The 27,467-nt window shown below is 32.0% G+C and overlaps 3 protein-coding genes across 3 annotated transcripts; 2 read left to right on the top strand and 1 right to left on the bottom strand.

Annotated features, from left to right (window-relative positions):
• Window positions 1-1,234: 1,234 nt before the first annotated feature.
• On the top strand, window positions 1,235-6,743 carry TRIADDRAFT_54146 (uncharacterized protein; the record flags this gene model as incomplete). The annotated part of the gene is made up of 17 exons (XM_002110792.1): window positions 1,235-1,422; window positions 1,883-2,105; window positions 2,493-2,528; window positions 2,725-2,780; window positions 2,855-2,911; window positions 3,251-3,298; window positions 4,064-4,112; window positions 4,374-4,484; window positions 4,679-4,747; window positions 4,830-4,892; window positions 5,187-5,240; window positions 5,356-5,406; window positions 5,498-5,566; window positions 5,666-5,740; window positions 5,916-5,966; window positions 6,445-6,481; window positions 6,631-6,743. 17 exons carry the CDS (start codon window positions 1,235-1,237, stop codon window positions 6,741-6,743), a joined length of 1,350 nt encoding a protein of 449 aa, XP_002110828.1.
• A 4,342-nt stretch (window positions 6,744-11,085) lies between these two features.
• TRIADDRAFT_54145 (uncharacterized protein) lies at window positions 11,086-12,966 on the top strand (the record flags this gene model as incomplete). The annotated part of the gene is made up of 5 exons (XM_002110791.1): window positions 11,086-11,139; window positions 11,521-11,565; window positions 11,808-11,939; window positions 12,608-12,705; window positions 12,810-12,966. 5 exons carry the CDS (start codon window positions 11,086-11,088, stop codon window positions 12,964-12,966), a joined length of 486 nt encoding a protein of 161 aa, XP_002110827.1.
• A 4,035-nt stretch (window positions 12,967-17,001) lies between these two features.
• Window positions 17,002-22,315, bottom strand: TRIADDRAFT_54144 (uncharacterized protein; the record flags this gene model as incomplete). Its single annotated transcript, XM_002110261.1, has 17 exons — window positions 17,002-17,155; window positions 17,235-17,349; window positions 17,465-17,549; window positions 17,646-17,786; window positions 17,899-18,006; window positions 18,176-18,267; window positions 18,984-19,131; window positions 19,244-19,303; window positions 19,372-19,446; window positions 19,909-20,097; window positions 20,490-20,531; window positions 20,623-20,730; window positions 20,818-20,937; window positions 21,436-21,511; window positions 21,629-21,705; window positions 21,802-21,960; window positions 22,265-22,315. 17 exons carry the CDS (start codon window positions 22,313-22,315, stop codon window positions 17,002-17,004), a joined length of 1,800 nt encoding a protein of 599 aa, XP_002110297.1.
• Window positions 22,316-27,467: the final 5,152 nt, after the last annotated feature.

The raw sequence follows: 27,467 nt of genomic DNA, 5'->3' as shown, positions 1-27,467 counted from the left end.
GTATGCAGTTATGACTGAAATTGAGGAGAAGCAACATTTCATAGAATCTTAATGGCCGTTTCTTAAAAGAGATCGATTAAATGTGGTAACAACTTCTGCTCAAGTGATTGACTAGCAAAAAAATTGAAATATCTCGCAAACAATCTATTACACTGGATGGCTATACTAAACACTTTCGCTCCTTCCGTTAAATTCAACCACTGTCTACTGCATTAGATTCTGCATCTGGATAGGCCAATATCCAAGAATATCATATCATAATCAATCTATAAATATTTCCATCTCTATTTTATCCTAGCGAATTGGTGTAGGCTGCTATTGTAACAATGGCAGTACTACCTTTCTAATAAACTTCAATAAATAAATATTAAACAGCTAAAGTTAAATATTATCCGTACAGTATATTCCATTCTATTTCACTAAATTGCCTAATTTCTCTATATCGTTAACATCTCCTATAACGAATAATTAACGAGTGACAATTTCCTACCATCTATTTCATTCAATTCCTTAATTTCTCTATACTGTACCATTAACATCTCTAATAAAGAATAGGCAACAAGTTCCAACTTCTTGCCACTATTTGGCCAAATTTCCGAATTTGTCTATATTTTTGGACATTTCTCTAGCTTCCTTCTATGTTTACGCTCTTTACTTCAATGTCATCAATATTTATCTCAACGCCATAGGTCCTATAACTCCTATTCTTCGACAACATGTCTGTGACATCATGTCATAATCAATTTATAAAATGTTCCCATCACTTTTTATCCCCTCTCTCATTTTTAAGAGTACCCTGGAGATTGGTAGTCTGCCCATGTCAGACCAACGCCATCTGGATAAAACCATTCTAATCTAACACTAGAAAGAGGAAATACTGCAGTTTATTCGAGAAGTCCTCGTCATTTGGTCACGCCATAGAGGGAATGGCTACACATTTTTCTTTCATCTGAATATTGGTAGAATTAATAGACAAGAGGAATTAGTTTATTGGACAAGTCCTAGGTCAGGTCATAGAGGGAAGACGAATACACTTTTTTCTTTCCTTCAATACCGAACATTTATAGATTTATAGAAAGAGGTTTAAGACTAGGATAGTTTATTGGTAAAGTGTCCGATCAGGGCGTAAAAAGTAAAGAAGAAAAGGACATTTTCCCCTCAAGGTAACGAGAGAAAACTGGCTTTAGCATACACCGGTATACAATCTCGGAAACTTGCCATCCTGCTTGGCAGTATGTATACTGCAGTAGGAAAGAAAAAGCAATTACTTTTAGCTCTTACTTCCATCACAGACTGCATGGAAAACTGCACAAGTGCACATGCTACTACTCGTGTCTACTCGTGCCGCACGTGGCTGGAGTTTGGCCAATACGAAAGTGGCATCCAACAGATATCTAGCCTATTTCACTCCTTCCCTTTCAGGTTTGTGCCCTGTTACCTCGTTGATTTGCCGTAAACAACATCATTTTGGCGCAAGTACTCGCGGTTGCTGATTTAGACATTTCCATATTTGCCTCGTTGAGCATTTCGATCTTGGTACGATTTTCAAACGGGGAATAGGTTGGAGAAATCTTCTAATGCTTTGTCAATCACTTCTTCATTAAAATTGACAACATCAACACCGTTAGTGGGGATTACTCTGAACCGGAAAGATAGGAATACTGCGATAACTAGCTGAAGCATTTAAACTGCTCTTCTTCATCTGTCATCATAATATCAACTTAATTGGCGCATATTGCTCTACGACCGAAAGGTACAGTTGTCAATATGTTGAGTATTCCTTTTTATTACATTTAGATTGACAATAGGAACGATTTATGCAGTAGTTGCATTGCTGATCGACCGATCTCAATCAATGCTTTCGAAACATCAACTTATTCAGTAAATCAAGCAGCAAGATGTTTGAAGACGAGGCAGAAGATATGGCTGGTCAAGAATCAGGCGATTCTATGAGCGACTTGACTGAGGATGATCTCGATTTTGATAGCGATGGTATTACCTACATCTTTGATTCTGATTTTTGTCGTACCTTCTACAAAAATAATTCATGGATAGAAGCGAGCTACCTTTGTGATGATAATAACCAAGAACAAGATATCACCAAGGTATAGGATATATACGAATGTTATTAATCATGATTGACTAATGACAGTACAGTATAGAAACTGAATTCAGGGCCAATAATAAACACAGAGAATAGAAGCAATCAGCTAGAGAAAGCTGTGTAGGCTGTTAGCATTATTGTGCCCGTAGTTTGCTCTTTTTGAAGAAGGGAAATATCCAATATGTAGTTAACTCCGTATTTTTCATTTACAGTATTGCCAAGTTATCCATCCTCATCTAAAATATGCTCGTTGCTGTTATAGTAGATTTAAACTTGAAATTAATAACTATCCACTTGCTTTAAACGTACTTGCGCCGTATATCGATGATCCTGCTTTAGTGCATGATCATAAAGTAGTAATTATCATCGTCATATTCATTTTTCTTAGGATTACTTATTGGATGAATTCGACTTGGTCACCGAGGTAAACGATAGTATGAAAGGAAAATACTAAAATGATGTATTTTTCAATCTGTTTTGTTACAGCTGCAAATGCGGATAAAGAAAATACTGAGCTTACCTAAACAGTATATACTATAATAATGAAGTATTTTTTATCCTCCAAACTGCTACAAGTTACTCATATTTTTTTATTTACACTTTGCCACCGCATTAAAAAGACTTTACAGACATCGCCATCACACAAAGATATCATCTCTCGCCTTAATACCTTACCGTAAGTATGAGGTTGAGCAATTATTTCACTTGTAGTGAAATTAAACAGATTCTTAATTTATACGCCACCATTAGACAAATTGTACAACTATGTAACGATCATGTGTTTAAAGAGCCCTTCTGTGGGAATCGGTAAGCAATTCAGTGTTTGATTAATCTTAACTTAAGCAGATTCAATAATGTACCAGGAAGATGATGTTAGCATTACCTGTCTCATGGTTACAGTTAACTATAGGATTTACAATATTTATGCTCGCATAGAATATCGTCAATATTACACGATTCCTTCTGGATAAATTACTAACGGCCTTAATTGAAACAGCAGGGTCATCCGAAAAGCTGCTTTGGACTTTAGAATTTCTTACGACTTTCTTAGGTCTTTTAATACTTGTAGATTATTCCCTTTGATTGAAACCAATTAGTAATTTATAACTGAAATGTATCACTAAATTATTATAAAATATTTCTTAGGGATGAAATTACGGAAGAGTTGTTGAAATTAATCCGAAAGAGCGATAGGTAAAGCTCGACAGCACTGAAGACACAATAGAGCAATTAACAGTAGCTTCATCTTGGGATACATAAACACTTGATATGTCTTGCATGTAGCGCTAAACGACAAAATGCTTCTGTATAGTATTGAACTTAAACTAGAACTGATGAAATGCATGGTTTGCCTTGATGACCAAACTCATGTTTGGCTGATATTTTATTACACGAAACCGTTGCAAGGTGAATACGAATATGATACATAATTTGAACATTTCGTATCGTATGTGGTTTTAAAACATGAATGCTAATCTTCTTATTTTACTAAGCAGAAGAAAGACTTCGCGATGATATTGTAATGTTCATAAACTTCTTTTCATCTCCATTTGACCAACTGGGTGAGGCAGCATTCAAGGTCTTAAAAAGCTATATTGTCTCCGGTAAAGAAACATGAAATTTTTACTTTATTTTAAACAACTACAGTATCCGATATTTGAAAGCTCAATAATGCATCTGTGACGATAATTTCGTATCTTACACAAGACTTTACATTCTCAGCGAATTAAGTATGATGTTAATTTAGCAGATCAAGAAATGGTGTTTGACTGCGAAATCATTCGGGAAATAACTAAAGCTGTAACTTTAGAAAGAATGGTGCAAGCGTATACTTATGCTAATACTAAAAAGATCTATTGAATCCAATTTTTATGCTTATTTTCCTCTTAATCTGAAATAGCTACCATACCTTCGAGAGGCTGCCGCGCTTTTGAAGAAATGCACGAAATGTTATTATAGGCATACCACTGAAGCCTATCGCAATGCCATAAGAAATAACATTGTCGAGGTTAGCTGCATAAAGAAATGAAATGATCTCTTTAAAACCATTACGAAAGATGATTTACCAATGTTAATACGCCAACTTAAACCTCCAATGCTTTCTTTCTATTCAAAGCTGATGAATGCAGTGTATGTTTTGTTACAGTCAGAAGACATTGTGGTAACCTTTATACTACAGATAATATCGCAATGGTTTCAATTAATTACATTATATTGCAATGCTATACGTACTTTACAAGCTAATTTTCTTAACCGATTCTATCGATAGGTCTTGAGTAGCGTGTTAAAAATTATAAGCTTTTTAAGCGAAGAAAGTCAAGAGCTGCTAACCTTTGATGCACACGGAATAAGATTACAACATACGAAAAAAGATATAAGGGTGTGGTGATAGTTATAAACCAAACCTTGCGATTATGCATGAAAATGGTGCTTGTTGATTGTATTTGTTTGCCACAATATCAAATAACTAGAATAAATCTCATTGATATACTATGCAAAATGACTAGGATACACAGTCTGCATATTGTTTACTCGTATGTCAATTATTTATTTTTTTGATATGACCTTAAACAGCAAGCTCTAGCTTCCATACCTTGTCACCGCATATTTGAGATATTAAAGACTATGGATCTTCAGCTGCATGTAAGTCTGCCTCTATATTCATATTATCAAACAAATATAACTTATAACTGATCTTTTACTTGTATCGGCAATCCTCTGATAGGATCAGGCATTGCTGACTTTGACAACCATATTTACACACGTAAAAGACCGGAAACAGCAACAGGTATAATACCACTATTAAGATGTCAAGTAGCAGGTTAAAATTTTTAAAATTTTAGTACATAAAGTCATACCTTCTCTTTTTGCGAAATTGTTACAGTTTATAGCGAATATTGATGGTTTAATCGATCATGTTATCTGCAACTTGTATGCAATTGAATATTGGGAAGGCCGAACTTTTTGTGATGTAATTTTGACTAGTTAATGTTTAAACAAATATCACAGCATTCTTTAATAAATGATTTTCCTTTTTATTATGATGCTGCGATCATTTTATACCAAATTTACTTTCTTGCAGCATCTGTTTATCTTTCTCAACAACTTGGCTCGTTATAATAACAACATGATTCAGGTTAGCTAATCTATGCATTGTGTGTGAAAATATCTACGTTATGTTACTGTAGTTAACTTAAGTTCAATCTTGATCTCTACAAAAATTTGATTATGATAACTACTTACTATTGTAGAAGCTCATTGTTAATGATGTAGTGCCGTTTATCTTCTCCTGGATAGATGTGGTACGTTTTAAGGAGCACTTATAGTTTTCAATTTCGGTAACAGTAAATTAATTACCTTCCGTCTTTAATAAAACTTTGATATTTTAAAAAGACCTGTGAGCATTTTCATCCGCCTACAGAAGTATTCCATACAATCGTCGTTTGTGGAACTAATAAACAAGTTAGATATATTGCTAGCCAAATATGACATTAAACGTAAACTATGTTGATAATCTCTAATCTCTTATAGCAAAGTGTATAAATTAATGTACCTTGATAGGTTAATGAGTTGATTAAACGAGAAAATGTCTTTAAGGAAGCTTGCGAATTAATCACGGGATGCCACGACTACGAGGTCAGTACCGATTCCTTACCGTCCATATTAACCCACAATGAATTTTAAATTCAATCTAAGCACTGAAAATTATACGCATTCTTAGATTAGTATGCAACGTAGGATATATTGTTTTTGACATATGAAAGTTTTCTTATCTTCTTACTATTTATATTAAATATTATGATGTTCCCAGGTTATTAAGTACTTATTACTAGCATTGAACGTGATTGTTCAAAAATGCAAGGTTAGTTACCCTTTACAGTATAATGTGCAATTACAAGTTTACATTCTAGTGAACTGCCTAAAATATTTGAAATGATTTCATATGATTTCATAGTCGCATAACACTGACGTCTGAAGTTATCATCAATATGTTATATATATAAACTCCATATCTCGATGTCTTTGATCAAATGTCATTCGTTGCTAAATATTAAAATCTTGTAGTTATAAAGATATCATTTTTAAATCGAAGGGCATTCATGACAAGTAATTGTCATCTGTTAGTGCAAATGTCTGTTTCAGCATTATATACCTTCTTTGTATCCCAGTTTATACCAGTCATACTTGTATAGGAAAAGGATACGTTCCTTTATCGTTTGTATTTATGTATAACATCTGATAAAATGCACATGGTCAAGGATGCTAAAATACAGGGTTTATGTTTTGAATATAATTCATATATAATTCGCACCTTTTTCTTGGTTATACGTTTATTGTAGCAATTACCCAAGTTAAAGAAAAAGCTCAAAGGTGATGGTATGTTTCTATTAACTATAAATTAAACTAAGGTTTGCGTACTACAGCCACCTCAACGCATTTATTTCTGGAATAATAGTTACTTTTCGTACGTAATTATGCTATGTAAACTATATTATAATGGTAACTGAATTTCATTGATGATCTAGTGCTGGATGCGATTGATACCACGATGGAATATTATCGTGGATATGGTGACAAAGGACCCGACGTAGCAAAATTTCGTAAGTTTCTGGAAACTGGGAGAATTAAAAAAAAATAAATTATCTTGTAATTGCCATTAAGTAAACGCATACTTTACCGGTTGAGAGACAGTTATTGTAATAGTACTGAAGATGATATAGAAGCAATTCGCTACTAATTTAAAATTATCAAAGGTAAACAAGTTTGAAAACTGTATCCTGTTAGTAGAATTTCTTGATGTGATGCAGTGCACAGGTCAAAGTGTTATGTAACTTTAGAAAATTGTTTAAGCTCAGTTATGGAAGTCATTGTTACTTAACGGCAACTGGATGTTTGATATCACCTATCTTTGATACAAATGGAAGTGATTTTAGAGAAATTGTTTATTAAAGTTCAGTTTGTCAAAGTTATTTTTGCTGCTTTACCCCTATACTTAGCCGTGCTGACATCAGTTATCTTAATTCGAATATGAATTATTTGCAGCGCAGAAAACGGTTTAAAGTAGTTTTAATGCAATATCGACAGTAAAAAGATTTTGTTATTAATAAATGATATGTGTCGAAGCGAGGACACCCAATAATAATGGATCTATCATTTTGTGTAAGTCACTTTAACTTTACATTTTAAAACTGTAGACAACATTAAGTGGTTAAATTAGTGGTCCTGTCCATCATACGCCAAGTACTATAGTAACACAAAATGTAACTTCGATTACAATTTAAAGTAATTTAGACAAACGTTTGCATAAAGTATAGTCGCAGCTGTGTTGCAGTTTACAAATATAGAAATTATGTGAAGATCAATAGTGTTTCTTGGTTTTAGGTTCATCCAATAAGTACTAATCATTCGCGATTGCATATAATTCTTAGGAATAACTTGCTGAGTAATGTAGCCTTTATCGTAGAGAATAGGCTGGAAACAACAGGCGATTGAAGTAGCAGTTTAGATGAGATGCTAACAGATTTCGTAGGGGATCATGTTGCAGTGAACTATAGCATTATAACAGGTGTCAGTGTCATAAGTAATTTTAACAAGTTAACTATCAGTTTAGAATTTTCACACAATGATTTTAAAATTGTTAAAAAAACACGGCAATCATGATCACAGAGGTAGTAAAATTGTGATTATCGCATTATTGATGACTGAAATTGTAGTACCTTCGGCTATTAGAAATTTAGAATTCTGAAATATGATTTAACTCTAGTAAAGGTATTTAATTAATTGAAGACGTGGAAACTACACTTGATTTTGGTTGTAAAATTGGTGCCTGGTTTGTTTGCAAGTATTAAGCCTAATAGAGATCGCATTAATTGCAGCGGCAAACGATGTGCTCTAATACGTTAGCATTAAGACATTAAGATCTGAATACGGTAGAATCAGTGGTGTGTAGTAGGTTATATTTAAAGTGTGAAATGTCATTTACCGGCTATAGATTGTAAAAATGAAATGATTATCTTACACTGGTAATCATCATCAATCTAATGTGAGTAAAGTAGCAGCAGTTTAGACTGTAAGTACAGCAAATATATATGTACAGTAATAATATACTTAATAAGTTAAATATTGGAGAATTAGTTATGTTATTGGCTTGGAAGCCTAAATTGAATTGTACATTTAACACACCCATGCATACAAACTCAAAGAGGAGGACAGTAGCGACAATGGGCAGTCTCACTACAGTCAATTTTTTATCTTTTTTCAGAACGTAGAGATCTAATCGCCAAGCATACCCTGGTTTAAACATTTAGTACGAAATAAATAAATACATCAATCATATTAACAATAAGTAACCATAGAATTGGACTACAGTAGATGGCAATCAATCATTAGTATTATAAAGTCAAAGCTTTTACAATCTTGATTTGAATAGCAGTGAGGGTTAATTACTTTAGAGTTTAGTCTCTAAGGCGTTGTGTAGTAAATTTTCGTTCTATGCAAAGTCTCTCTCGTCTGTTGGTAGCATAGAGATAAAAGGAAAAGAATTTTCTTTTTACCTCTATGGTTCGTAGTCCCTATTTCTATACTGTCGAACAGTAGAAGACTAGAAGAACACCAATCGAATTGGACTTCCATATGACACTTTAAAAACAAGATTTTCATCGAACAAGCTGCCAGTATCATATTGTATAATCTCAGCAATCATGTGTTTTCTTTTGCTTGTCAGGGACTTTTAAACCAAAAATTCTCGTCCCTTGAAGTAGACAGAAATGGGACGGCGAACGGACCCATACCGTACAAACAACTGATGTTGTGAAGGCTCCATATTGTAAACAGATAATTTCTGTGATATATCCGATCTCCTGCATGGACTACTCGAGAAATTTTTCCCTGCCTGCCTATCTCTATCCCCTTTATTGTAATTAATAGAGCGATTGGGGGAAGGAATTTCTCGAGTAGTCCGTGCCTCCTAGAGCCATCAATAATTAGATTATGGTTTTGTAGTGTACAATACTTCGATAACTCAATCTATGCGTATGTATGATATATAATTCCGATGATGGGCGTTCCTCGTTTACTCGGTGAATAAAATCTTAATATCCATTTTATTAATTAACAAGTGCTTGCGTAGGTATCCGTTCGTGATCTAATTTTTATTAACAAACCCATGATATTACACTGCTCGCTTCAGGGATTCGAGAAATGAAATTGCCGAAGTAAATTAACGCAGCATGATTCAAGGGAAATTAACGAGCTGTTTGTAAAGATCTGTATTTAGAGGATAAAAATGGACGATTGAACCTTTTTTTTTAGGCAACAACACCTCTATCACCAGTCCTTTTAAAATCTATATCCGTTTAAGAGCAGACTGTTTTATCATATACGGATTAATATTTGCTTCTCATTAAGTTAAGTGCAACATTGATCTCCTAGCATTCAGCGTCCAAGTGACGAGCAGCAAAAAATACTGTTGGCTGTTCGGAATTTATCACAATAAGCTGGCTTTGGTTTTTTTAACCAACGATTTTTATCGTCCATTTGCTATCATTAAAATATACTTTACAGTACTGTATACAGCAAATTGCTTATCAAATTTAATACGCTACATGAGATTATTTATAAAAGAATATTCTGGACATATATATATAAATCCGTAATATTGAAAATTAACAAAAGTGAAGATTGGAGTCTGTGCGTTCTCTCCGTTTTCGATTTTTACCTTGTAGTTGTCTCCAACGACACCCGTGACAAACTGACAGTCATGACACGAAATGCACTAGCCCCCAGAATTAAACTTTACTTTAATCAGAACAACACCACAGCCCGTTTTCTTTATTTTTTTATTTGTCTGTTTAATATGACGCCGTCCGCTCATTCATGTCAGTAACTGGACAGGTCTTTTGTTTAGAATACCTTTTTCGTCCACGTTCGAAAATTGAATTTATACAATATACATGTACTATACACTATCGAAGATAATAGCTCAGCAATCTTTTTACTCTAATATATTCCAGTTGATTATACGGTACAATATATCCGCTTAATGATCTCGACTTTCCGAGAATAATCACAATCTTTTGACCTGATATGTAAATAGAACGCTTACCCCAACGACAAAGGTGATAAAAATAATAATAGGTCGGAAGATCTTAACAAATAAACAATTCGGTTAGGGTTAGATGTCACACTGTGAAGAGGGTTACATAAATATAATTTTCGAGGTTATTTCAATTCCACGTCATCAAACCAAACATAAACGGTCAATGATCAACTGCACGTGGTTAATTAGACATTTGTAAGGATAAAGCTATTTTTTCCTGATTAAGCTAGAGGTTACTTTGCTCATTTTTATTCGCAAAGAATCATCGCCTCCAGCCGACTATAGTAAACCTAGTCGATTCGAGCATTGCCCTGACCAGCAATTCAATCCTATCAATCTGCACCGAAACGTCAAGCAATAGACTTTCAATTTTGTTGATTACAATTCTTTTTGATTGCCGACCGAGCATTTTTTTGGTTGAAATAAAATCACAACATAGACTGCACCAAGGACGATTACGAAGTCGATTATATTATTTACGTCAAAACTGACAATTATAAAGGTGCTGAAACTTGCGCCACAGTTTATATATTTCTCATCGATGCTGAAAACAATAAATCGCATAAGACTACTCTTGAAAATTTTCAGCTACTTTGAAGCTCATTCGAAAAAGGTCAAATCAATAAATTCCCTGTCACTGTTAAACTGGAAAAAAATTAGGCGATATTGAAACGATTGAGCTCAGTCGTAATTCCTGAGGATTCCAATCTGACTGGTTTTGCGAATATGTATCGATCGAGTATATTGCTGGTAGCAAGTTGGTCAAAACCGAATTCCCAATTCATCGTTGGATAAAGCCGAACATTCCAAGACAGTTCCAAAAGTGGGATTGTGTCCTACCCCAAAAGGATAAACAGCGTGATGCCTGCTTAAAGAGCTTTTGATGAGGCGAGAGCGTTATGTACTTGATCTGAAATTTCCAGGTTTTCCTATCCAGGTAATATTTCAAAATGAGTCGTAAGTATACCTTCAAATAGAATAGCGTTATTCCGTTGTTGCAGGCCTACGCCAGAGTAGAACAAATCCGAGTTAATAATGTGCATGATATCTGTATCGCTAAGAGTAGTAATGATTGACAATTTACCCAGTTATGTACTGTACTCTGTTCATTTTTTTTTCTTAATTTTGTAAGCTGACATCAATAAAGGTACCGCTAGTTCGTATTATGAAAGACACTTTAAAATTGGCTCCACAATCTAAACTACAGTACTGCATAAGCTCAATTTTAAAATGAATAGAACACATTACTGTGCTAATATTGAAATATCGTCATCTTCTAGTCCGCTTGTTTATTATCCTTATTTATTTATGATTACAGGTGAAACAATTGCCACGTGAAGAAATGTTCAATGAAGTCTACTCTGTGCGTATAAGATCACAATCCTAGAGATAAAGGATCTCTAGTATACAGTATATAGAATTATTTTTTTTAATTTTTGGATAAACGTAATTCTTGTCATATTAACGAAACCGTAGCTCGACCGTTGATACAGTAGTTTACTTGATAGTAGATTAAATTTAGGAGACTAAAATTACATCATACGTTTGTTTAGACGCTTATATTGAAGTGTACTCTTTGCCATTCGATATATTATTCGGATATAGAACGAAATTTTCTGTGAAAAGGTTGGCAAAGTATTAACTGACGCAGCCATTGGGTGGGTTTATGGATCATGGTCGTCATTGCCGGATATCAGCAGTATCTATCGAGATGGGACTGACTTTCATACGCCTAGTGTAAGATAGGAACTGTTTTGCTATCAGCTTTATGCAGTTTTTTTAGCCATCTCTTGATGATAGCAAAATTTTGGGTAGCAAAATTTGATGTTACTGCTAGGTCAAGTTTACTGAGCCAATAATGTTTACAAAGTAATAAACTACTTTATAAAGCCATCAAATCATCATTGTTAATTTTGTAAAGCTAACCAGTCATTTAATAAAATAGCACAATCGGTACTTATTTATAGAAGTAAACCGGGTCACCTTGGAAAAAATAACCATGACAGTTGAAGTTAGCAAGAAGTCAAATAGGGAAACAATTTTTCCCATGATTATTTTATAAAGGTTCTTAGTTACTTAATTAAATAATCAAATTGATGGTTATTTTAGAGAATAACTAAGCTGACCTGGTTAACTTTAGTAAAATAATTAGCTAAGGAAACTTGACCTAGCATGATCAATAAATATTATGTGCAATGTGGTGAATTTACAGTATACGGTAATCAGAATTCATTAGAATAACATAAAATTACTTCCAAAGAGTGTGAATACACCGTAATTACAAGCAATAGAGTAAGAAAAATAATACTATTTTCGCTTACATTGAGAAAAAACTGTGTAAAGTCATCGCGTGGAAACAACGTGATTTATATCAACCTTTATAATTTCTGTCTTTCGCTCATTAGGGCCAGTTTGCATGGGACCAAAACATCCATTTCACCAATCAACGTCTCCAAGGCGTTAATCCAGTCGTATTAGAATTATGTACTGCAATTCTATCTGCGTAAGATAATTGTCTTATATCAACCAATGTTACTAGCAATTTTCCAAAAGAAATTTTGAAAAATCGTTGACAAATTGATAACGAGTCCTTCTATAATTTATTAGTTTTAAAGTTACCAACAACATGATTAAACCGTTCTTGGAAGGCAATACCTTAGATCAGGCCATTAAGACGAAGAAAATGTTCATTTATGATTTAACAATGCTACAGAATGTACCAGTTGGGGGTTCTCAAGAAAATAAAGAGCTTATTAATTCATAGCTCTTAACAAATTACAGTCCATAGTATTCTCTTTTAAGGATAGACATAACTGGAAACATGAAGGTGAATACTTGTGCATACAGTACAATATTTAAAAATTTGTATCTAAAATATACACAGTTTAATTCGAGATCAACTAATGCATGCATTATATTAACACTTAAATATCTACTTACTTAATTATAATTGTTATTAAAAGATTTCATTGATCTCTCCTAATTTAATTAAATAGATAATAATAATAGCCCAGAATACTAAGCAACAAAATTTAGCAATGTTTATCAAATTTTGTGCTTCAGTGATATATAATCAATTTACATACAACATAAATCTGTAAAACACTACAAAATAGCTAGAATGATATATTGATAATTGGTATAACTTTTCTACTTCCTTTAGAGTCCTATCAGTGATAGTGATTTCGTCAAGTACCTACCTAGTTCTGAAATGACTTGAGAGATAATGGATATGACTAGAATTCTTAGTGAGAAAGCAACAGATTCATTGGGCACTTATGAGATCAACTACCTATATGATCCAATAGGAGTAGAAGCACTGAACGAGTAAGTTCTCCAATCCTACGTCGTATTTATCAAAACTTTTGTCTTCAATATAATAAAACAAATCAATTCATCCATTAGACAAAATTCTAAGTCATTAATAATACCATTTTCAAATTTATTTTCCAATTAATGTTACAATTTTAGTTTCAGTAATATTGAATTATTATTTTTATTTCAATAGATTTCATGAGGGACTTCAGAAAATCTCCAAAGAAAACGATGAGAGGAATAAAACCAGAAAGGAACCATACCTGCATTTGAACCCGAAAAATATCCCTAATGCAATAAGTATTTAACATCATCTTTTGCTGGGAATTTCCTACTCCAATATACGTACGAGTAGTCTACGCCCTTTCTGACAACTTTTTATTATTAGCGGCATTCCAGATCTGGTTTAGTCGGTGTTTAGAAGTTTTAAAACAATCTTCTAACCGTTTTAACTCCATAAATTAACAAACTGGCATTTGTGAAATCTCTATATATCATGTGATATCATAGTAAGAGTGCAACATTTTATACCCAGCCTATCATTTGACTACTTAGGTACTACATATATTTACAATATTAGGAGATCCGTAAAATATCTTCTTTCCTCCTACTTTACTGTAGTTGTAGAAACTATGCTAGCTTAAAGTATTTAGACTATATTTTTTAGTTGTAGCAGGGTAACTGGGAGTAGCTGTGAATAAATTTTTTTTTAGCCTTGTTAAATTGGACATGAGCAGTTATGCTTATTCAGAGTTATTAAACATGCTTCATTCATTAACAATAAAATCTTATACAAAATTAGGCTGTTAGCTGTATCTCTATTGTATACTATGAGAACTTACAAAATAGTTCTATCTGACTACAACTACGTATGGTATTTCATTTACATTTTTTTGTACTAAGAAATATTTAGAGGACCATACGTTCAATGAAAATTACATAGCTAATTTACGGTAAAAGCAATGTCATTTTAAAGTAAATACTATACGAGTACTACAGTAAAGTAATTATTATTGTAGGTTTTGATAAGCTAAACCTTTTCACTTGAGTATATAATCATTATGATTGCAATTGTGGAAAGTTCGGATTTTGCGGCATCATAATATCTTAATATGAGTATACGCGTACACATTAGTGCTATATATCAATATAGTATTCAAGAGCATAGCGCAATAATTGAACAAGTATTTTCTATCAAATCATCTAAAATTGCGACAATTGCTCTAATATTTCTGTGCCACTACATGATAGAAGACTAATCGGTATAGACTATAAACAATTGTAATTTTTGAATCTTATAGCGAGCTTTCCAAATTAAATAAGTCATAATTTAAAATATTCCTACCTGTTAATTAAATTAAATCCTCCAAAATTGCAACAATAATTCTTGTTCTACTGTATTACTACACCATACAAGACTAATTGGTATAGATTATAAATAGCTGTAACTTTTGAACCGTTAATATTTACGTATAGCGAGCGTTTTAAATTAAAAGTATCATAATTTATAATATTTTTATCTCTATTAATTTCTCCAAAATTGCAACAATTTTTCTAGTTCTATAGTATTACTACATGATACAAGAATATTCGGTATAGACTATAAACAACTATAACTTTTGAGCCGTTGTTATGTCAGGCACTACGATACTAAAAGTAAAACAAGAGGGACGTAAAGCGGCCGTTAGTGCAAAATAATGTGGAGGCCTATCATTTTTTCGATCATTCTACTATACTGTACCAATGAAACCGCACATCATACAGCACAAAACCAACTTAGCAACATATTAGCATCTAATTTAGATGTCAATCAAGGACAGGATAGTGTGTCTTTGCAGATATGCGATACAGTTGAAATAACCAGTAAAATAATCAGCCTGCACATTATTAGTATAGTCGACGATCGCTTTACGTCTCTTTCTTTTTATGCGTAGTAGTCCCTGGTTATACAAGTATATAATGAGCGTTCTAAATTAAATATGTCACAATTTAAACATCTACAATGTTTGGTAGTGCTTTCTTTCCTTGTGTTACTATACTTTATGTAATCTCGATAATTGCTATGAGTATGTTGATTACTGCCATCAAGTACATCTGGAGCTAGAAAAAATTCTATATCAGGTATTTGAGATCATCTCAATCATTCTAGGAAAACCTCAGGGGCTTCCAACAGAATTCCCTCTTTAAATTGCTTGAAAAACATGAGTAAAAGAGGTAGTCAAATTTTGGATCTATAAGAATTTGATGTTTCTGCCTGACTTAATATCTCCTCTTCATTCCTGCAATTGATTTACAATCTAGTCTCCACTACTTTACAGGAATCGATCAGTGATACAGTATTAACCAGACAAAAATTTCCAATCTATTACTTACATTTAAGTTCTGTACTCTATCAATGACATTTATGCTTGGACAGAAAGCCATGAACATTGCTCAGTTTCTTCTCCATAAATTACTAGTGATTTCATTCGTAATAGCAAGGTCATCCGAAAAGCTGCTTTGGACTTTAGAAATTTCTTTCGACTTTCTTAAGTCTTTTAACACTCGTAGAATAATTACATTGATTGACTACAATTAGTCGTTTATTAATTTAAATGTAATCCTAAATTAGTGTAAAATCTTCCCTAACGATAAAATCGTGAAAGAGATGCTGAAATTAATCCGAAAGAGTAAGAATTAAAATATGAAAGTTATCAATACTAATCTAGGCCATTACATACAAATAACTGGTCTATTTGATTTATATATATGTCTTTGCAATCATGGGTTTTCATTTGTTTAACTAGAAATATATCTGATAGTATGATTACTCGTACTTTTATAATTGATATTATTTAATACCAATCATAATTAGCAAATGCAAAATAACTATTGCATCCCTTCTAACTTCCATTACAATCAACAGGGTTCATTTTACTAAAATGGAATAGAGCATCGATAATACGATTGCATTAAAACCAATCTTTGTTAACTAAATAGTTGATTCGCTTTTTTCTGACTTCCGTTAATATCTCGATCGACAACTACACAAAACTGTCAACCCGTTGTAATTGCTATTTTGATTAAGAGGTTTCCCTCTTTCAGTATAAAAATATTCTCGATAGTATTTCATTTCCTAAACTAATACCAAAGATGAAACACCACATCATGATGTTACAAAAGTAAGAACTCTTTTTTCAATACCTTGATATATTATTAATCAATGACAAGAGGACCATTATTACGAGGGTATTCTAACTGGTACTAGGTGAATGTAAAAGGGAGAAGTAGATTAAATGAAAGCGACACATTTATTGGCAAAATAGAAAATGTTTGTGTTAATTGAACTATTTATTATAGCTGAGTTTTGCTGAAACTATGCCTCTTTATCAAAGATATAATCAGCATTGTAAGTTAAAGTCTATTGAGGATCATCTAAGAATGCCATCCAATTTATTCTGTTAAGAATTAATTTTTTTCAAAATATGGTGGACATTAGTAGCTTCTACATCGACAGACTTAGCTGATCTAATGTTTGTCTACATATGTAGGCTGTCTTTTGATGATCAATATCTTGTATGCCAGATTTCAACCATTTGATAATCTTACTTGATAGAAATGATTGAACGGTTGAGTTTCCATGCTTACTCGATAAGTATCTAGAGAAAATATCGATAAGTTTTCATTTAAGAAATTTTGTTAATAAAAAAACATTGAGAGATTTAAAATTAACCCTACCTTAATATTTGTGCTGTATTAGAGAGTTCTTCACGAGATAATTGTTCTGAAGTTGCCAAAATATCGATCAACTTGACTATATTGCCAATATGGGAACGAATTAAATCTCTATTCACTAAAATTGGTATAAAAGGATGAAAAATCGATAATGCACACGTAGGATAATGTTATCTACCCCTTAGTATCATCTTGATATATCAATCGATCTCCAAAAATACTATTGAAATTACCGGTAATAGATAGGATGCGCTTATAAGTTTCTAAACAAGTCGTTCTAAGATCTCTCAATTGGCAAGAATTGATGCCAAGATCTCCCTTTAATAATATTTTTCATGATTTGAAGGATAGATTAGAGATTCTATTAGCCACCCAAATTTCAGAATTAAGGTGAAATAATTGAATAAAACTTACAGGATTTGTATTAACTGCTACATGATCAACGGCTTCCAATACAGGTTGTAGATAGCTTTCAAAGTACATTCCAATACTTTCAGCGATGTTTCCAAGAGCTGCTATTATGTCTTGATTAAAACATGAACAAAATGGAATATCCTAGCGTGAAGAAAGCTTCATGTCAATAACGGTGATTACGCTATATCAAAAGCTATGCTATGATATACCCTATTTGCGATCAAATAGATTATAACAACTGTTAATAACTTACCGTTATTTTATTAAGTAGGATAGTAATAATTTCGAAACAATAAGGAACAAAGTTAGTTCTTAATTTCCTGCAGACAGGTTTCAGTGTGCGAACCGCTGAAATAAATACCTTTACAGATAAAATATCGATTTTCGATAGGTCAATTATCAGAATTACCACATACTTTTTCGACCCTAAAAGCATAAAACTGGAAACTTAAACTGCACAGGGACATAAGAAATTCACTTGTATAATAATTAGCTCCTATTTTAGCTGCTACTTGCAATATTATACTCACTTGATTGCGATAAGTGTCCTTTAATCCAATTATTAGACATGGTATCATCTTGTAAATATGCTTTATGTAATCTGATAGATCTACTCTAATCCCTGTATTATAAGATTACATTTGAAATAATAATTCATTTAGTATTATATACCCTAAACATAGTTATTATGCTGGCTATAGTCATGTTAATCTTAACTCATGGAAAAGAAAAGGAACCAACTGCTCAATCTCATTTAGTGCATGTAATACATACTCAAAATATTAAAGAATGACGCAGTAGTACGTACAGTATATTAAATTCATCATAACTAATCGAAACAGATTAAAATAGTAAATTTTAATCAGCTTTGATACGACTGAGCATTATTACTTACATAATTACACAGAAGAACGATAGCACAGTATGCCAAATCTATCATAACTAATCGAAACGGATTTAAGCCCGATGCATCACTATTATATAACTATAACTACACAGAGTAACGATAGTACAGCATATCAAATTTATCATATTTAATCGAAACGAATTAAAATAATAAACTTAATCAGATCTGATGCACTCGAGTATCGTTACTATGCAGTAAAATTACACAGCACACAACGACTAGATACTAATTTATGTGCACAGATATTAAATTATTGGATCTATATAGCTAAACAGTAAATTCTTCTAATCAGACTCGGTAAGTTCATCATCTGCTAGTATGCACATAAAGCAGAAAAATGCACCTTTACACGTATATTAATTCAATCTTAAAAGAACAGTTGATTTCAATAGAACTCTAGAGTCAGATATTACTGTATATTAATTTATTACTTTCAGCAAGTGTAGCCAAATTGGATAATGTTATGCTTTGGAGATTGCCACTCCCGTCAGTAGATGATTTAAATACCGATATTATTAAAGTTATAAGGCCATCTTTCCATTTTGCAATATCATCACTATGAGCTCTTTGTATAAATTTCTATAATTCGCAATCGAAGTTATCAATCCACCAGTACGAATACTTAAAAATTTACTACGGTATCTAAAATTTATTCCATTGCTTTCAGTTTTATTTTACTTTTTCATCTAACCTGTAGTACTTCACACAGTCTGCATTGCAGCTCAACTTGTTTAACATGATCTTGTTCATTCTGTCATTAAGTAAAAAATATCAAAATTCGAAGGCAAGCTTAAAACCAATCAACTGTTTTAAACTGACTTTTTCTTCCCGTAAAGTCACTCTTAATTTATTCTTGATAATAGTAGCAACCGTTTTGACATCATCATAGCAATCCTATACATCATAATTAAATTTTGATTGAAATTTACTCAGGTTTCAATATATATAGATTATCGAGTCAATATGGAAAGAAAGTAACAATTCTTACAATCGGACTATATTGTATAAACTGCTGTAATGATTGATATACAATTTGAAACATTTTACAGGCGTCTTTACCATCCATTTTCCAATACCTACCATCAAGAATTGCAATCAATGGCTTAATTTGAGCTAAAATCGAATAGCTAATTAACCTATAAGGTTGTTTACTTATCGGCAATGTGAAGTAATTCCATCACAATTTCTTCGTAATAAAGTGATAGTCGATAATAATACGGGATTGGATCGCCACCTTGAAGGCGATAAGCTTCTATACCTAGTGATGTGAATGCCTTATTTCCAACAGACACAAGCTATTATTAAGCCATCATGGTAGACTTTATTTCCTCTTTTGAAATTAAAACACTGAATTACCTTGCAAATACTTGCTGTAACCTTGATACTCCCATGAAATTTCTCCATCAAGACATCAACAATCGACTCTATAACATTTCTCTCTAATATTTTCAACGACTTTCTTGCAATTTTGCCTAATGCCCATACAACACACTGACGTATAATTTCATTATCATCTTGTATCATTTTCATTAATATCTGTATAAGCTATTTAATTAAAATGGGAAATAGTATTAATTGTAAAGATAAGGTTTCTTTCATGACATAATTAACTATACACATCTTGGTAAGCCATAGATACTAACAGAATTTAGAAATTCTTGATGTTTATCTTTATTAATCTGTAGAAATTCCGAAAATGAACCTAAAATTCAATTTTAGTTAGCAGCTACCCTTAATATTAACATTAGAATCTTTTCTTGTCTATAGCTAATTGATATGTTCTGTCTCAAGGCTATACAGTAGGTACCTAAAGCGATTACGGCTGCCGCTCTGCATTGAAATTGATGTTCGTGAATGCTATCTTTCATTATATCTTTCATAATTTCAAAGACATCAACTTGGTAAATCGCACCAATAGCATGAAAACACTGTCTTACCGTTGCGAATGGTAAGAAGTCATCATCACAATCAAGATCGTCCTATAAATGGTTTTCAAATTAATCAATGTGATGATATCCACCTTGTAAGTTACCGTAATATTTCTGATATCTGAAGAAGAGAAATTCCTACCTGAATGGCCATTAATTCTAATAATGTTGGCACCATGTAACCTAGAGCATTTTTAACCACGTAGTCAACATTGCTTATTCTTGATAATGATCCATTGGATTTATGTTCCTATTTAAATTTATTTGGTGGAAAATTTAGCTATGACGGAATGCCTTTGCTCATAGGTAACTAATCTATCCAAATATGATGACTAACCACGCCATTATTTTCAATAAATATGTCATCATCGCGTTCAGGGATAGTTTTATATTTTATATATTTCATATCAATCACTTCATCTTCCTCTTGATGAAATAGTAGCGTATTCTTTATAGCCTATCATGGTCATTATTCCATGAAAGCGTAAAGATTTAAGTTAAAAAATATTAGTTGAAATGGATAGTAATAGGATTTGAGGCGGATAGTCTTAAGATATATACTTTACTATAATTTAGTTAAATAAAGTATTGAAGCCGTTATTACAGGTATTTATATTTGATATCTACTGTAGTTAAAACTTAAATACCAAAGTAGACATACATAAATATAAAACTCATAATCTAACTACAATAAGGAAACATTTTGTAAAGCTTGATAAGATTCACATTGTTTATGTCTCTCTTTAGAATTTAAAAATTAAAATATGCCCAACTACTTTTGAAATCTGCACTCTAATTAAATTGAATGAATATCGTGCACAATAAGCCATTACCGTATAAAAGCATAATTAAGGCCTCTTATTAAATATTACTACAAGATTAAATAATCTTAAATTTAAAATTTAATCGTAGCGAACGAACTCAACTTATAGAAAAATAACAAGGCATAACTTACGTCTCTTTTGATATTTTCTTTCACATATGTCAGGAAGTGACTTAAAGCTGTCATTATCGTATTTTGAACACGTTGACTAATTGATTAGAAACATATTAAGTGGAAATACTCCCTAAGGGTTTAATCTACATAAGGACACAAACAACTGTGCACACCGAAAAAAGATTGGTCCATAATGCTATACAGATACTACCTTGCATCTTTCCAATTGATCCCATTTAATAAAGCAGCTAATACATGATCGGATTCTAATATTAAATAATCATTCTCCTATACAATATACAGTAAATGTAAAACTGAGCAATACGGCACAAAATAGAAAGTAGCAAAGCCATTGAATGAATTCGTTAAAAGTATAAATCTTACCACATTTTTCATTAAACGAAAAATATGACCGATAGCCTCTGCAGATGATTCTTTTAATATTTTTGAACTGGACTTATTAATCATGTTTTCCGCTAGTGCTGGAATCAATTTAGGATCGGCATCCTCCAATAATTCATAGTATACAACATAGCCAATACACTAAAATCACCAGAAAGCAATAACAATGTCAATAAGCTATTAATTAAGCATGTGGAAGAAATTTAACTAGGAAAACCATGTTGTACTATAGCCAAGGTTTATCTAAAATTCCTATTATACCGTTAGTTAATTGATAATGTCACGTTTACAAATTATATTTATTAATAACAATATCAAACAGAAAAGTCTAGAATAGCTATGATTTCGCTATTCTGTTACAGTATCATTTCAAATTTTTACATTATTTAATGTAATTATAGCCATTCTAAACACTATATTTATTAATGATTAAGGTAACAAATACCTCAGTAACATACGAAGGTCGGCTTGACTCGGTATCCAGTGCTTGTAACATCTTTTAAGTGGTAGATGATCATTAAGGTAAGACTCCACAGAATCATAGTATATCTATAGGATTGTCACAATTTCACTTCTGCGATAAGGTAACGTACAGTAAAAGTCTATAAGTAGCTACTGACTTAAACGCCCTTTTACTTAACGTTAAACACACACAGTAAAATACTGTAAAGATAAAACTTTTATTAGTAAAGATACATCTACAAGTTTTTACCACCCCACTCAACTCAAATGTTCCCGTTTATATAGGAACCGTCTAATTTGTGAACAACAACAGTATTATTATTATACCTTACCCTTACATAGCTTTTCTATCAGTAAATATTTTGAATCTCTTACTCATACTTAATCTTAATCTAAGCACGTAGGTTATCTAATTCAATTATCATCAACTAGAACTTGAATCATCTTACTGTTATCTATGACACAATAACAATCAATATCAAATCAAATATGTAATGAACTATCACAAACAACATCCACGTTAAGGTATTACTTATCTTACCTAGCACTACAAATATGGATATTCTCCACACTAGCTACTACCGTACTTATTAAACTATCCTAATGACAAGACAACACCGTAACAAGGTTATATCGTACGTATATAATAATTTTTACGTTACCGCGGTTTTAATACAATCTTTAGAATTTCTATCCAATTCTTTCCATCTTTTATAATATCTCTCTTTCAAGGTATCCAAAGGATAGATAAGATAATTCTTGATAAGCATTCCTACCGCTATCCGAGCTAGATAGGATCGATTGTTATCAGCCCATAGGCTTGCCAAAGTTTCTAAGAATTTTGGCTAGAAGATTATAAAATATATATTGAACGATAACATATTTATTTATGTTTACAATATTTTAAAAGAAGCTTTTAATGATCACTCAGATAAAAATGAATAATGTTAAAAATTCGACTGCAATATAGTTTTTCTGTTATGTTATAACATCCGATAATACAATTAAAATTGCTGATCAAGTAAAAACATTAACTATCGATGATTTCTTTATTAAATAAATTGATCGTGATTAGATCATCAAGTTAGCTTATAAAGTAAGCTTCTATAAACGTTCAAAATTATTTGATCTAAAATTAGTCGATTGAAGAGCGCTGATAAGGTATAGCGATCAACACTACCTGTACCTAATACTGCTAATAAATGAAGTGATCAAAAATTGAATACCGTTATCAATCTTATCTTTAACTATGTATTAACGCTTGATTAGACATGTCAGACAGTTAGTATTGATTAAAAATGACTTCATTTAAAAGAATTGATAGAGCTCAGTTATCAATATTTTCTTTTATCTATGCTGTTAACAATGAATGCATCTAATAGAATGCCCCCTGTCCATCCTGCCTTTGACTATTTCAATCGTTGATTGGGTTAATTAATTATCAGATAAAGAAGATTGATCATGTCAAAGTAGCTCGATTTAAGAGAGTTAATAAGGTAAATCCATCAACGCTTTCTATATCTATACTGTTAACAATGGATAGATCAAGTAGAATGGCTGTTATCAATGTTTTTTAACTGTATTAATCCTTGATTAGATTATCGACTAGCTAATAGTATTCATTTGCCCATTCTAAATGGTAAGATTCAAAAGAGCATGCTAGACAAAGTAATCTACACCTTATCTATATCCTTAGCGAGATTAATCCAGCGTAATGTCCGTTAACAATGTTATCTTTAAACTGTCTTAATTCTTGATTACCAGCTAGTGAATAATATTTATCAGTCCCATCTAATGATAAGACTCAAAAGAGTATGCAAGACAAAGTAATCTATGCATTATCTATTTCGTTAGCGAGATCAATCCCGCAGAATGGCCGTAATCAATGCTATTTTTAGCTGTATAAATTCTTGATTAGACCATAATCTAATTATTATAAGCTAGTTGATAATATTTATTAACCCCAGTCTATATGATAGACTCAAAAGAGTATGCGAGGCAAAGTACTCTGCATACTTATCCGTTTTGTTAACGAGATTAATCCAGCAGAATATCCATTAAGTTAACAATATTATTTTTAGATCTGTTAACGGCACTTGGTTGGGCGATTACGTTTGTTAATACCGATCAAGTCAAACTTCATGATTTATGAGGATACTGCTATGTAAGGTAAAATAATCTTAGCTAAATAAATGACTCAAGTTTTAATCGATTGTTATCATTAATTAAATAGCGAACTATAGTACATATCCTGGGTAATCTTGCTATACTGTACAGTACAAGTTACTAAACAATTAAGGCAAGCTATTACTTTTGTTGAAGTTATTGTATTGCTATTGAACACTATAGTAGACTCCAGTAAACAAAGACTAAACTAATATCGACGCCCAAAACATAAGTAATATTTCAAGTATAATCTTATCAAGTCAAACAGAAAAGACGCTTGAGAACGAATACGTAAAAAATAATTGAGTTCTACACAAATATTCTACGGTATGATTTGAATTTCCCATCTACCTACCAAATCTTTTTCCACTTGTTGAAAATATTGTTCAACAGCTGCATCTAATGCTTCGTTTTCATCTGTTTGGAATAAAAGATAGATGAGAACATGTTTTTTGATTAATGAAAATGTTTTTCAAATAACAATCATGACGAATAATATAAGGTACTGGATGAAACGGAAGGAATCCTTTTTAAGTTAGATCGGTTTATAACTCCAAGTAAAATTTTAAGGGAAGCTTCAAACAATGATCGCAATAAACGCTTATACCGGGAGTACTGATTTAAATGAGGTACAGTCTTTTAAATTGGATCTATTTATAATTAATTATAAACAAAACATCAAGTTCTTAATCACAGTGAAAAAGATGTACGGTAATAAAGAAAAAGTCAGAGATGAGCAATTTCTTCTGTCTAACTTATGGCCAATTTAAAACTTCAAATAAAGCTTTAGAGACATAAGTCACTAAATATACTCGCTAAAGTTAAATGTGATCGTATTAGCTATATCAGTTAATAATCATACGTAGTTCGAGAATTAAATTTTCCACTGTGATATGGTACGTTTAGAAGGGCGATATAACAGTAATACTGATACAAGTGTCAGCAACTTATAAACATGATCATCAATTAAATTATGCTTGTAATTTAAATTTTTAATTTCTAATTAGGCATTTCAAAAATTGGAAGGAAGTTGACTTTAATTGTCCGAGATTGTTGTGGGATAAAGTGCGGGGTTTTAGAACTACTTCTCACACAAGTTCTAATCTAGCTGACAAGGCTACGATTAATTATTTATGACGGTAAAAATATTACAAGTAGCGATAGCTGTCAAGGCGAATGTAAATTATAGTAAAAATTTTTCACAATGTTCGACAGTACTTTGTAACATTAATAGATGATAATAGAAGAAAGATATATAGTACTGTAAAGTGAACATATTTTACCCATTTTAATTCATTTTAGAAGACTATCAATATCGCTAATGTTGAAAATTACATGTAAGCGCGATGTATCCAGGGAAATAATCATTGTATCAACAAAGAGTTTCACAACATCCTACATTACTTAGTAGCTTTAGAGGGTGATAAAGCAGATCTAGCAATAAATTAATGTAGCTTTACTTTGTCAACAGTCTTTAAGTTTGATAGTCACAGTCTCTAATATAGACTAATTTAATGTTTTCAGTTTTTTGAACCTTTAATAATCTAATTCTTCTATGTATCCGCTACCGTCATATCATGTAAAATGTTTTCCGGCAAGTTATAGGCACTATTTATTGATTGTTGTTATAAAATCAAGGTTGGAAGTAATTTTCGCTTAAAATAAGATTACAATATTATGTTCAGCGTTATTTTGGCTTTATTGATACTTTGTATTTTGAGACTTACCGATTGATACTGTAACATGTAATTCCAATATTCTCTCCAAATCCATCATGAATGCAGCAAGGATAGCAGTAGCGGTATCAACATGAAACTATCTAAAGCTGATTCAATCAATTCTGGTAATATTCTGAAGTGTGAGTAGATGACTTTAATTAGTGACAAGCAATCATCGACGCGAATAAAAGAATTTGAAAGCAAGCCTAATTCATGTTTTAGAGCTTGACGTAATGCTAGCTATTGTAGGCTACATCAAAATTAACAATATAATTATAAAAATGAGGTAATTATACCTTGGAAAACAATAGTTTAAATCAAATGCCAACAAATAATTAATGCTTTGTTGGAGGACATCGTTATCCTTCAAACTAAGTAAACAACTATCGTCGCTATTGTCATAATTGTCATAAATGTAGTACTTATGTAATTTTTGTTATATAGGATTTATTGTCAGGAGTTGGCGTTTACTCGAATCAATGATCATTAATATTCTAATTCAGGCTATCTTGTTGATAACTTGCTCGCTGCCTATAGTAATAAAATTCAATACGGTGACGATTGATGAATAAAATTGCGATCATTAAGATCCCGTTACGTAATGCTTCCTTACGCCAGTTGTTATGAATACATACGAAAATAATGTTATAGCGGACTTTCATGTCTTTAGAAAGGAATTTTTATCGGTAAACGAATTTCAGCCTGATTGTAAAACTAACCTTCTATAACATATTGACTATGTGAACGGAATTTTTCTGTTTTTTGTATTGCTAAGTAACCATAGTAATTTAAACTATTGAAGAAAGCCTAGACAACGCCAGCCACCATTACCGCGTAGTTTTCAATAAACGATAGATCTTAAGCGCTGTATAGAGAATGAGGATAACCAATTACTTTAGCTGAGTTGAATTATATCATGCGCTAACTATGATTGCTATAAAGTATTATTTCTTATATTAGATCTACTAAAATTTTTTCGTGAAATCGAATTAAGAGGCTTGAAAAACAGCTTAGCATCAGTAAATATTTCATCTTCAAAAAAGGCAACCGATATAGCAACATTTTAACTTTAAAACTGGAGTTATGTTCTTTATTTAGGGTTATCGTAGATAGACTTTAAATCATGACTAGTAATTTAAACTATAACCCAGAGCTCTTTCTAGTAATTTAACATAATAGGAAAGATGATGAGACCAAACTGAATTGAAAATCTAGTACGAATATATCTAGTTCTGTTAAAATAGAAACCTGCAATATTTACATAGAAAGCGAATACTAGATCATTTAGCGGCCGTACCATTA

Source organism: Trichoplax adhaerens, genomic scaffold, assembly GCF_000150275.1.
Source record: "Trichoplax adhaerens TRIADscaffold_3 genomic scaffold, whole genome shotgun sequence".
Classification (NCBI taxonomy): Eukaryota; Metazoa; Placozoa; class Uniplacotomia; order Trichoplacea; family Trichoplacidae; genus Trichoplax; species Trichoplax adhaerens.
The sequence above is the reverse complement of the archived record's forward strand: the minus strand, read 5'-3'. Positions and strand labels throughout refer to the sequence as shown.